The sequence below is a fragment of the Podarcis melisellensis genome (assembly GCF_964234715.1).
Source record: "Podarcis melisellensis genome assembly, chromosome: 6".
Classification (NCBI taxonomy): domain Eukaryota; kingdom Metazoa; phylum Chordata; class Lepidosauria; order Squamata; family Lacertidae; genus Podarcis; species Podarcis melisellensis.
Window position 1 is genome coordinate 80,133,350 of NC_138538.1, and position 11,900 is coordinate 80,145,249.

Consider the following 11,900-nt stretch of genomic DNA (forward strand, 5'->3'; position numbering starts at 1 on the left):
AAATTGAGGCCCAGGGGCCGGATCCGGCCCAATAGCCTTCTAAATCCGGCCCACGAACAGTCATTATCAGGATTATCAGTATGTTTTTACATGAGTAGAATGTGTCCTTTTATTTAAAATGCATCTCTGGATTATTTGTGGGGCATAGGAATTCGTTCATTTCCCCCCCAAAAAATATAGTCGGGGCCCCCACAAGGTCTGAGGGACAGTGGCCCCCTGCTGAAAAAGTTTGCTTACCCCTGGCTAAGTGGATGAAGTCTTTAAAATAGATTTTAAAAATGGGCTTTGGGAGTCAAACCTCCCAATAAGAAATAAATCTGCTAGAAGGCAATGTTAATGTGTTGTCGAAAATATATATAAGATGCTATTAGAATGGGAAAGAAAAAATGAACAAGTGAAATCTTCAATGATACATTGGGCAACAAGTATTGGTAATAATATTGAGATAGGTGCATAGGAGCAATTGTGGAATAATGATACAAAATAACTTTTTAATGCACATATATCCACATGCATACATGCACACATAAAAAGGAAGGTGATCTGTTTTGGCAGATGGGGCAGTATCCTGCTAACTTCAGTCTCAACTCAGCCAGCACCACCTGCCTCTCTTTTTATTTACATCTGGTCCAGAGAAATTGGCCTGGCTGTCAGCTCCCTCCTCCTTAGTGTCTCTGTTGCCTTTGTAGAACTCAACCGAAAGTACCATATTTCTTTGCTCTATAAGACTCACTTTTTCCCTCCTAAAAAATAAGGGGAAATGTGTGTGCGTCTTATGGAGTGAATGCAGGCTGCGCAGCTATCCCAGAAGCCAGAACAGCAAGAGGGATTGCTGCTTTCACTGCGCAGAGATCCCTCTTGCTGTTCTGGCTTCTGAGATTCAGAATATTTTTTTTCTTGTTTTCCTCCTCCAAAAACTAAGTGCGTCTTGTGGTCTGGTGCATCTTATAGAGCGAAAAATACGGTAATATGGGGACAAAACCAGAATTAGCTGGCTCTGCCTACTGCTGGGCTGAAAACACATTTACAGTGGTACCTCGGGTTAAGTACTTAATTCGTCCCGGAGGTCTGTTCTTAACCTGAAATTGTTCTTAACCTGAAGCACCACTTTAGCTAGTGGGGCTTCCTGCTGCTGCCAGGCCGCCAAAACACGATTTATGTTCTCATCCTGAAGCAAAGTTCTTAACCTGAAGCACTATTTCTGGGTTAGCGGAGTGTGTAACCTGAAGCGTATGTAACCTGAGCTACCACTGTACAGCATATTCAAAGCATATTCCTTCCTTCCAAAAATTCTGAGCACCGTGAAGATTCCTTTGTCAAGCCCCAGACTCTGGTCACGTATTACCTTGAAACTGCAGCGGCAACAGTTTCACCCCCAGTAATCTGGTAGCAATCCTGTGGCAATATTTAAACTCCATTTTATCAATAGCAGGACTATTGTACTAGCAGGATTCACTTTGTACCCTCTAAGTATTTGAAGCAGCCAAGAAGGCTGCCGAGAATCAAAGGCTGTCTTGCAATCAATATATGCTGCCGAGAGATTGTGCTTTCCCATTTACGAGTTCACCAAGATCACAGCATCCACAGCGAGCTGATCGGCGAACCAAAACGCATAAGAGTGTGCTCTCATTAGGGGATTTGGGTCTGTGCTGCTCTTCTTGCGCCTCCTTTGCGTTCCCATGTCATATTAGATGGTTTTTAAACATCAGTTGTACATAGAGTTGACATGGGCAGGAGGCAATTGTGCCAGCCTCCGAGCATTGATCCTAAATCTGCTGTTTATATAAACCGTATGCATGTATACTTTCTCCATTTGATCAGGAACTGATCTCTGCTAAAACAGCTTGGGAACGGAATATCTTAAGGAGCACCGGGTGGTGCTGTGGGTTAAACCACAGAGCCTAGGACTTGCCGATCAGAAGGTTGGCGGTTCGAATCCCTGTGACGGGGTGAGCTCCTGTTGCTTGGTCCCTGCTCCTGCCAACCTAGCAGTTCGAAAGCACGTCAAAGTGCAAGTAGATAAATAGGTACCACTCCAGCGGGAAGGTAAACAGCGCTTCTGTGCACTGCTCTGGTTCGCCAGAAGCGGCTTAGTCATGCTGGCCACATGACCCGGAAACTGTACACCAGCTCCCGAGGCCAATAAAGCGAGATGAGTGCCGCAACCCCAGTGTTGGTCACAACTGGACCTAATGGTCAGGGGTCCCTTTACCTTTACTATCATAGAATTGTAGAGTTGGAAGGGTCCCTGAGGGTCATGTAATCCAACCCCCTACAATGCAGGAATCCTGCCCACAACTGTCCCTGGGTGGGTTCGAATAATAATTTAATAATAACAATTTATTATTTATACCCCACCCATCTGGCTGGGCTTCCCCAGCCACTCTGGGCGGCTTCCAACAAAATATCAAAATACAGTACAGTCATACCTCGGGTTGAATGTGCCTCAGGTTGAGTGCTTTCGGGTTGCGCTCCGCTGCAACCCAGAAGTAACGGAGCGCATTACTTCCGGGTTTCGCTGCTCCCACATGCACAGACTCTCAAAATGACGTCATGCGCATGCGCAGAAGCGGCAAAATGCAACCCGTGCATGCACAGATGCGCCCGCACCAGTAAGTTTTGCTTTCTATTTCTTCTTTTTGCTCTTTCTGTGGTGCTATTTTTGTTTCTTCCTTTGCATTTGACGGGCATTTTGTTGTTCAAAAATAGCACCAAGAAAATGAAGGCCCTCCTTCCCCCTGACAGGATGGCCATGTCTCCTACTTTCCAGAGGAATGAAATGCAATGTGTAACTCCTAGGAGCCAAGGTCCCTTTGCCCACCCACCCCCTAAAATATTTGAGGGGACCATCCCTTCTAAGTTGATGGGCATTGCCATTCAAATGGTGTATGTGCATCACATTATGTGATCATTAGGGATGGGGCTTACCTGCCCCCCCCCATATTTTATTCAAGTTGGCATCCCTGTTGCAAGTGATATGCAACTGGCCACCCTAAACCCTAAGGAGCTTACAGCCTGAATTCCGACAGGAGGAGGCAAATAAAAGTTGCAGGAAACAAGGGATGAATGTGAATGGGTGCACATGGGCCTCATTTTAATTATGCACTACTTAATTCATGTCATCATTTTCCATTTCTTAGTGCAGAAAGTATTGATCTGATGTGTAGAGATCTTTCCTGTTCTAATTGATTCAAGAGAGTTCTGGAAGCTTCTAGAAGCTTCTCTCTGTGAAGGAAACAAGCAGAAGGTTTGTGATGTTTGGGTTATTCCTTCAGAGAAGCTGAGTACAGCTGGTTTAAACTGGTTCTGTTATCTCTTTCCGTCAAGATCATGCTTACTATAAAAATAAGGCCAGAAGGAGCCTGGGTTTCATTTTATCTTCCTATCTCTTTTCCTTCTGGTGTGGTGTTCTGTATATAGTGTTAAGTTTCATTTCATTTCATTTCATTTTTTATTTGTATGCCGCCTTTCCACAGTTAAAAACAATGCTTAAGGCAGCTTACAGCATGACAAGATTTACAAGTTGCAAGTCTAAAATAAGTTTTAGACTTATTATAAGTTATTGTAAGTTTAAGTTAAGTCAGCTTGAAACTGGATTTCTTGTGGACAGTGCCAATCCTGAATGTATTGGATTTGTGGCCATTATGTTCACTTGCCTTCAGCAGCAGTAAAGCTCTGCTGGAAGAAATATTAATTGCCTCTGGTCTATTTTGGGGGGGAATCCTGCAACATGTTTAAGTTTTTATTCTGCTAACTATACATTTGAGTTCTACTCTGCATCAACATTGAGTAGACTTTCAGTGACACATGTCACATTTTCAAAGAAAAGATACACTATCTGAGCAATCCTTAGAGTAGCCCTGTGAGCTGTGACTGAGAAAATAGTGGCTTTCTTTACATCCTTTGGGCTGAGGTGAGATTCAAACTGGTGACTTCATAGCTCACAGTCTTCAGCCACAACAACAGCTCTCAGCATCCACCTGCGACTTGCTCCTCTAAGCTGATATGTGTGCAGCACTGCACCTTAACATCACATCCTGTGTGAAGCGAGCTGTGTGGTTTGAACTCGCTTGCTTGCCTCTCCACGCAAGTGGGAACCACCTTGCTACAGCTCTTAGCTGCTGTTGTGTTGCGCCTCTTTTATGAACTGCAGGACTGTGCCATGAGTGGACTGACTTATGGGATCAATTTTGTGCTTTTGCTTAAACTCCAAGATCCACCAACCAGGTACAAAATGGTGGCTGTGAGGGTGGAACCAATCATCTACAGCAGCCTATAAGCCAGGAATAGCCAATGTGGTGCCTTCTAGTTGTTGTTGTTGGACTACAGTTATCGTCACTGACTATTGGCTGTGTTGGCTGGGGCTGATGGGAGTTGGAGTCCAACAACCCTGGAAGATCAGCCCATTGGCTATTTGTGTCATAAACCAAACACTGGAATATTCTGCATGCATGTGTAGAATTCTGCAAGGGTTTTGAACACAGAATTCTAAAAACTGAAGGGAAGAAACCAATCCACAAACACCAAACAATTTTACTTCATATTACTAAATTATTGGGAGTCATAAACTCAGCAAGTCACCGAAAGGCTGATTTGTAGAACATGTTCTGTCTCTTGCCAATCCCAATCTGTGCTACTCTTAATGTTAAGAGGAATGCAAGAGGCTGCCATGAATTGTCAATCACTTTTAGCCCACAGAAGCAAACTTCATATTAGTAAACAATCCAGTTTCCCCTCCTGGCTATTATGTCCTGTCCTGGGCATGTCTCTGCCTTTCGCAAATGGATGGGTTCTCCCCTCCCTGCTTTCAGTATAGCTTTTATTAAAGGGATCTTACCCACTGAGATGGAGCACCCAACTCTCCACTAGGGATGTGGGAAGAAATTCGATTCAGTCCTCATTCGAAGTTGAACTTACCAGATTTGCAGTATCAGAAATAATATGCAAACAGAAACACAGCTATCCTTTGAAATTCACACTGCTCTGAAGTTTGCCGTGCAGGTCTCCAGTCAAGTAATGTGTACAAAATTGCATATACTGGGGTAAAGTGTGCGTATAATTGTGTGTATTAGCAAAGAGTAGCATATATCAACACATTATACTGGTGAAAATCGCTTTACACAAAAATAAATAAATCATGGAGACTTTTTTAAATAAACAAAAAATCGCAACTAGTGTAGAAATGTGGAGAACTGAATTTCAGACTGAAAAAAATGAGAAACTGAAATGGACATATTTTTCCATAACACAGACTTCCCTCCTTTGCTGAAGAGGCCATGAGAATGGTTAACTCTCAGCAGGGAGCCAGAGGTCCATTCACTAGATGATAGATAGATAGATGATAGATAGATAGATGATAGATGATAGATAGATAGATAGATAGATGATAGATAGATATAGATAGATGATAGATAGATAGATAGATGATAGATAGATAGATAGATAGATAGATAGATAGATAGATAGATAGATAGATATAGATGATAGATAGATAGATAGATAGATAGATAGATAGATAGATAGATAGATAGATAGATGATAGATAGATAGATAGATAGATAGATAGATAGATAGATAGATGATAGATAGATGATAGATAGATAGATAGATAGATAGATAGATAGATAGATAGATGATAGATAGATAGATAGATAGATAGATAGATAGATAGATGATAGATGATAGATGATAGAAGATAGAAGATAGATAGATAGATAGATAGATAGATAGATAGATAGATAGATAGATAGATAGCCGTGCATCTGACTGGGTTGGCCCAGCTATTCTGGGTGGCTTCCAACAAATTATAAAACCCCAGTAAAATATGAAAGGAATCCCTGAACGCTATGCTTTCAGGTTCCAAAAAAGTCATAGGATTTATTTTTAAGATTTCAACCTACAGATCCAAGTAAACAAATGCAATTCACTCAGGAATGTAGGCACTTACCTGAAGCTGACCCATGATAGTTTGCTGCCTCAGATGAAGGACACGATGGTCTCCCCCACCCCAATTTGGCACACAGAAGCAGTTGAACCTTACATCGACACCAGGGGAGGAATAGCATCTTCCACTACACCTGAGGCATCAAACCAGATTAGGGGGCTCAGGAGAGGCCATGTGGCAGCAGAGTGAAATGTCTGGTGAGGCCAGGAAGAATGGTGGCCTGGGAATGCTGCTACTGCATCACCAGCATCTGCTGCCTGAAGCAGCTGCCTCATTTTGCCTAACGGTAGGGCCGGTCCTGTAGTAACCCGGGTCTTTGCAAAATTTACAGTGCAATCCTTTTTAGAAGTAAGTCCTACTGAGTTCAATGGAATTTGTTCCCAGGTAAGTGGGCATGGGATTGCGGCCTTGTTTTTAGTGTTCCCTAAAGATTACCTCTAATATCGTCACTTTCCCCTCCTTCATTTCGTGATTTGTTCCGCCCATTCTAGACTTTACCTTCGCTTTCATGTCGGCGGCATATTTGTGCTAGAAACCTCCTTTGATGTTCCCACCCACCTTTGCATTTAGCAAGTGTTGAGGAAAGGGAGGGGGGAACCCCATAAAATGTAAATGTTGCAACTCAGCGAGTGGCTGAACTATATCTTTGTAGTGCCTTGGAAATCTGCCAGCATTAAATAGAATCCAGTTGGTGTTGACTGAAAGGCTCCTGGCTGCAAATCAATATGGCAAATCTTGCAGAATAATGTCTTTTCTCATCAGCGACAACTAAAATCTGTTCTCTGGCTGTGGCTGTTGGAAATTGTGCGTGGGGGGGGGAGAGAAGAAATGTTTGATTTAAGGCTGAAAGCATGATCGGGAGTCATCAATGGTGGCACCAAGGAACGCATTGTGACAGTGCCCAGTGCCTTTTCGGTTAGGGAGCCTGGGAACATTTGAGTTGCTGATGTGAGATTGTAAATAAAATGGTCCTGATCATGGAGTCAGCGCATAATCAAAATGCCCAGTAAACTCCATTTTCCTTCCTGTAGGCAGCAGGTGGGGAACAGAGGAAGAAGACAGGCTCAGTGACAATGGAGGCAATTGTGCTTCCTCTCAGAAGTTTATGTACATTGTTAAAAAGGCAGACTCTAATAATAATAATAATAATATCCTCCCTTTAAATAAATAAAAGAAATAAGATACTATGGGCTGCCTCAATAGCTGATCTCAAGATGAAAAATTCACACAGTTCAACAAATTTAAACAGGTCTGAGAAGCAGTGCTCCTCCAGACATTATTGGACTACAAATCCCATCATCCCTGGAGTCACAGGATCAGGTGTAATACAATCTGGAGACGCGTTAAATTAATTGACGAGAAGCCATTTTGGACTTTTTGAGTGACAAAAGAGGAAGGTTGGGCCTGGAAAGGAAACATGGGGGGGGGGGAATACCACTTAGCAGAATAGCACGGAAACTGTCATTTTTATCACAGCCAGAAATTTCCTCAGAGTGTTTATATTAAATCGTATAAAGAATGGTAGTACTAACAATGGACAGAAAGTGTTGTAGAAGTACCTTTCTTTTATCGCTATTTCACCCAGCCTTTTTGGAACTCTTATTATTTACATAAACTAGAGATTATATCCACAGACAAACGCCAATTAAGGGATTGGTGCCACTGGACAGAATCACTATGTGATCTGCAAGCGATCAAATTCTCTAAATGCTCTCCTTGGTTCCCCCTTCTAAAAATGGTCCATTTTAGAGCCAGTTACCTGTCAAATCTCCAGCCAGCTTCACTTAAGATTCGCTTTTACGGAGCTGTGTTTTGAAGCTTTTACTAGCTGTGTGCAGCCTGTTTTTGTGCCTTCTGTTTCATGCTTTGCCTGGTTTTGGGAGTCAGGGGGAGGGGAGCCTGCCATAGCAGGAGGGAGGACACACCCATGACTGTTGACCAGCCTAACTCATCTCTACCTCTTGGCCCCCTTACTCTCACTCACCAGCTTCTGCCTCCGATTCTTGACTTCTCTCTGCCACAGACTCTCCCCGCTCACTAAGCCAAGTTATCCCATCAGCATCTGTAATGGTTCTAGGGGTTGCTCGTGCGTAAATCGGCGCCACACCTGGCTGGGTTACCTGGGTGGACTCTTTCTGTCCGGGCAGCCACTCACCCGTGGCTGTCTCAATCGCTGGCAGAATCCGTCAGTGGGCGTTTCTTGAACGTCTTCCAGCAAAGAAGCTCTTTGACGCCTAGTCTCCGCCTACTCTCCCTGCGCGGAAGCCTTCTGCGCAGGGAGGGTGTGGGCAGCGGAGGACCCGTGCTCTCCCGGCTGGTCTCCGGCGAGGAGTCATGGAGCCACCTCGCCGATTCCCCCATCTGCCCCCCTTCTCCACTGGTGTTACGCTGATTTCCTTCCCCAGAAGATGGGCTGCTTCTCTCCCTCCCGGGACGCTCTCCGGAACCCCTCTGGAGCCTTCCCTCTCCCTCTGGCTCCGATGGCAGTTCCCTGACACCATCCAATACCTCTCTTCCCAGTCTTCTCCCTGCAACCGCTCGCCATTGCCCTACCACTGCTCCCTGGGTTCTGAGCCTTCTTCCCTTCCTAGTTCCCCAGTTGGTTCCTCCCACCGCTCCTCTGTTGTCCAACCAGTCCATGACACCTTGCCTAATCTGCCAGAGATTCTACTGCGGCTCAGACTCCTCTCCTGTCCTATATCCATCCCAGTTTCACCAAGAGGAACAGTGTTTTTGAAATCAAAAGTTAGCAACCCCGGGCTGTCGACGTGTTCTCTGACACCAGGCAGAGGAACAGGAGAGCTTGAGACTTGCTCCCACGTCATGCAGATATGAAACACCAGGAGTCTCTGTGAAACAGCCCTGATAAACTAACACGGGTGGGGAATCTCATTCCTTATCTCTACACTGGGAGCAAAGATAACTTGTAGGAGAAATGTTGTGTTGAACTCTGGCCATTGTATCCATTCTCCACAGGGTGGTTGGTAACCTAACAGGTTTATTTGCAGGGCTGTAAACACTGAATGCACGCCCGCAGCAGTTTCGTCTAGTCCAAGGGGAGGCCAATGCTCAGCTTAAGGGGGTGGCGGGCAGTGAGTTCGCTGTGTTTGAATACAAGGATGGTGCTCTCTGCGCCCTTTTCTAAGCCGCAGGCTTGAGATTTCCAGGCATGAAAGAAAGGCTATGTAGAAATAATATTAACTTGTACTGTACTGTAATGCCAGCTGAATCACCTCTCCTTTTTGTTTTCCCAGGAAAGGGAAAGAGACTGAAGCAAGCCAAAGAAGAAGCTACAGCAGAGATTGACCACTACAGGCTACAAAGGGAAAAGGATTTCAGACATAAGCAGTCCAATGTGCGTAAGAGTACCAAGGGAAGATTGGATAAGTTAAGGGTTGCTTCTCACACTTACTTGGCTGAGGGTAGTCTCTCTGTGGAATGTCAATGAGCATGTGTATTTCACCTCTGTGCGTGAATGGTTACATGCATCCCAGATGCTTAGATGCATAGGTCCAGTACTTCCCGTTTAAAGGCCCAACTCACATGCTTGCAGCTAAAGATACTTTCCATTTGTTTCCAGACACACTACATAAGCTAGAGCATGGGTAGGAAAACTAAGGCCCAAGGGGCGGATCTGACCCAATCGCCTTCTAAATCCGGCCCGCAGATGGTCTGGGATTCAGCATGTTTTTACATGAGTAGAATGTGTCCTTTTATTTAAAATGCGTCTCTGGGTTATTTGTGTGGCATAGGAATTCGTTCATTATTATTATTTTTTCAAAATATAGTCCGGCCCCCCACAAGGTCTGAGAGACAGTGGACCGGCCCCCTGCTGAAAAAGTTTGCTGACCCCTGAACTAGAGTAATAACTCTAAATACATCTTCCATGCACATCAAACCATTGTGGGTGTTTCAATACAGGGGTGCCTGATGTCTGACATTCCTTCTGCATGAAAGTGAGAGCCCATGGATGGAATTCCAGTCATTATTTGTAGTCTACCAGCAATTCCTCCCCTCCTCCAATTCTTTTCATGTGTGATACCTTGGTAGGCTGAGATAAGGGACCAAACTCAACTAACACAGTGCGCTAGTACTCCCACTAGAGCAGCAGGGCTTCCACCTCTCTTCCCTCTGCACCTACCCCAAATTTTCTCTGGTTGGAAGAAGCCCCAGAACAGCCTGAAGGGATGCGAGAGGGGAGACCATTTCTTCTGGCAAGCAGAAATGTTTCAATGGTGGAATGTCCAACTAGCACAACCTTGAATTCCACCCATGGGGTCTCACTTTCATGCTGGGCTTTGCAGAAGCAACGTCATACATCACTGTGCAACACGTGTTACGGAAAGGGGAAGCACTGGGAGAGATTTGTTATGCTTCTTTCCATAGCTTGGTTTGCAAGGAGAGAAGATATCTGCACCTTGCTTCCTCCATGTTGAGTGTATGTGCAGAAGACTAAGGGAGAGGTTTCTATTGTTTTGGGCCTGGCTTTGGAGAAGGTGGCACAAGCTTGTTCATGTGTTCCTGTGTCGTTCATGGGATATGTCTTGTTTTGCCTTTGTAGATCATGGGCTCTCAAGGGAACCTATCAACAAAAATAGATGAAGAAACCACAGCAAAGATCCGGGACCTCACTAGTAACTATCATAAGAACATGGAGAGTGTGATTGGACGCCTCTTGAACGAGGTGTATCACATCGACCCTGAACTCCACGCAAATTATGCATACACCATTTAAATCCTTCCATGGAAAAGTTTCCAAAGGAGCAATGCCATCCCTACTATTTGGCAGAGTGAATATTTCCAATTCAGGTGGCAGATTTGCGGGTACTGTTACAGGGCAGTGTGCTGTCAATCATTACATTTTAAGCACTGGTGAGAATTGGGCAGGAGCCATTTGGATTTTCTGCCTCTGACACCACAGCTGTCTGGAGCTGCCTTTGATCAGAAAGCATAATTTCCCTGCCTTTATTGTTTTCTGTTTTCCATTGTGCATGCGATATACACAAAAGCCCAAAGCATGTAGATGTTTCTAAGACATGTGATGTGACCAGTTCCTGCAAGGTTTCACGCAAACATTTGGTCGGATGGATTCTCCCCCACCTTCTCATCCACCACCCATCCACACATACCCTTTTTTTGGTAGCAAAGAATGTGTCACTTAAATATGGGCAATGGCAGAATAAAGAATTGTTTGACACCAGCAGCTTTTCAGTGGGTGTATTTTACTTCTGTACTTATGTTCCCCACTACTTAAAACGTGTTTGCTTTGCATGACTTGGCCTGTTGCAGGAAATCTGTTTGTCACAATATGTGGAGGGTTTAAAATAACTGAGTGTGCCATCAATATTATAGATATATAATTAGTTTTAAAATTAAAACATTTGTTTCAAGTGTGGCTGTGGTGCATATGGAGAGGCAACAATCATCTACACTAGGTAGCCTTACAGACCAGACAAAATTGTCTAGAAATGATGTAGGACAAGGAAGTCGTGTTTGTGGATTTATTGGTAGTTAGAGTAATTGCCCCTTCCCCTTTTATTGTTCTAAGACAGGAATCTCATAAGACCCAACATTGGTAGGCTTCATACTAGGGATAGATGGATCATCCCGCTCCAATTTGGTTCCCAGCTGAATGTGAGAATTGGCCAGGCTGGTCAGCAAGCTAGTTTAGGCCTTGCTGGGTGCAGCTTTAAAACTTTGTTCTGAAACAGGAAGCATTCCAGCAAGGCCAGCGAGCCATCCAGTTTTATGTTCTGAAATAAATATAATGTTGAATATCTGGGTATAGGTTTTCTGATTTTGCACCCCCATTGCTCCTTTAAAGGGAGTCTTCTGCAGCAGTTATGGATTATCCATGTTATTGATCAAAGCAGGCTTTGTTCTCCTGCACTACGATGCATAACAGCTGGGCTTTCCATATTTAGTCATTATTTTGTGCTTTTCATAAGCTGCCTAA

The 11,900-nt window shown here is 44.2% G+C and overlaps 1 protein-coding gene across 1 annotated transcript in view; it reads left to right on the forward strand.

Moving 5' to 3' along the window:
* Positions 1-11,147, forward strand: part of ATP6V1G3 (ATPase H+ transporting V1 subunit G3) — a 30,367-nt gene extending 19,220 nt beyond the window's left edge. Inside the window, exons 3-4 of the mRNA XM_081914972.1 lie at positions 9,199-9,299; positions 10,506-11,147. Of these exons, the coding sequence (XP_081771098.1) occupies positions 9,199-9,299; positions 10,506-10,679 (275 nt within the window). The 3' untranslated portion in view covers positions 10,680-11,147. The remainder of the gene's footprint in view (positions 1-9,198; positions 9,300-10,505) is intronic.
* The last annotated feature ends 753 nt before the right edge of the window (positions 11,148-11,900 follow it).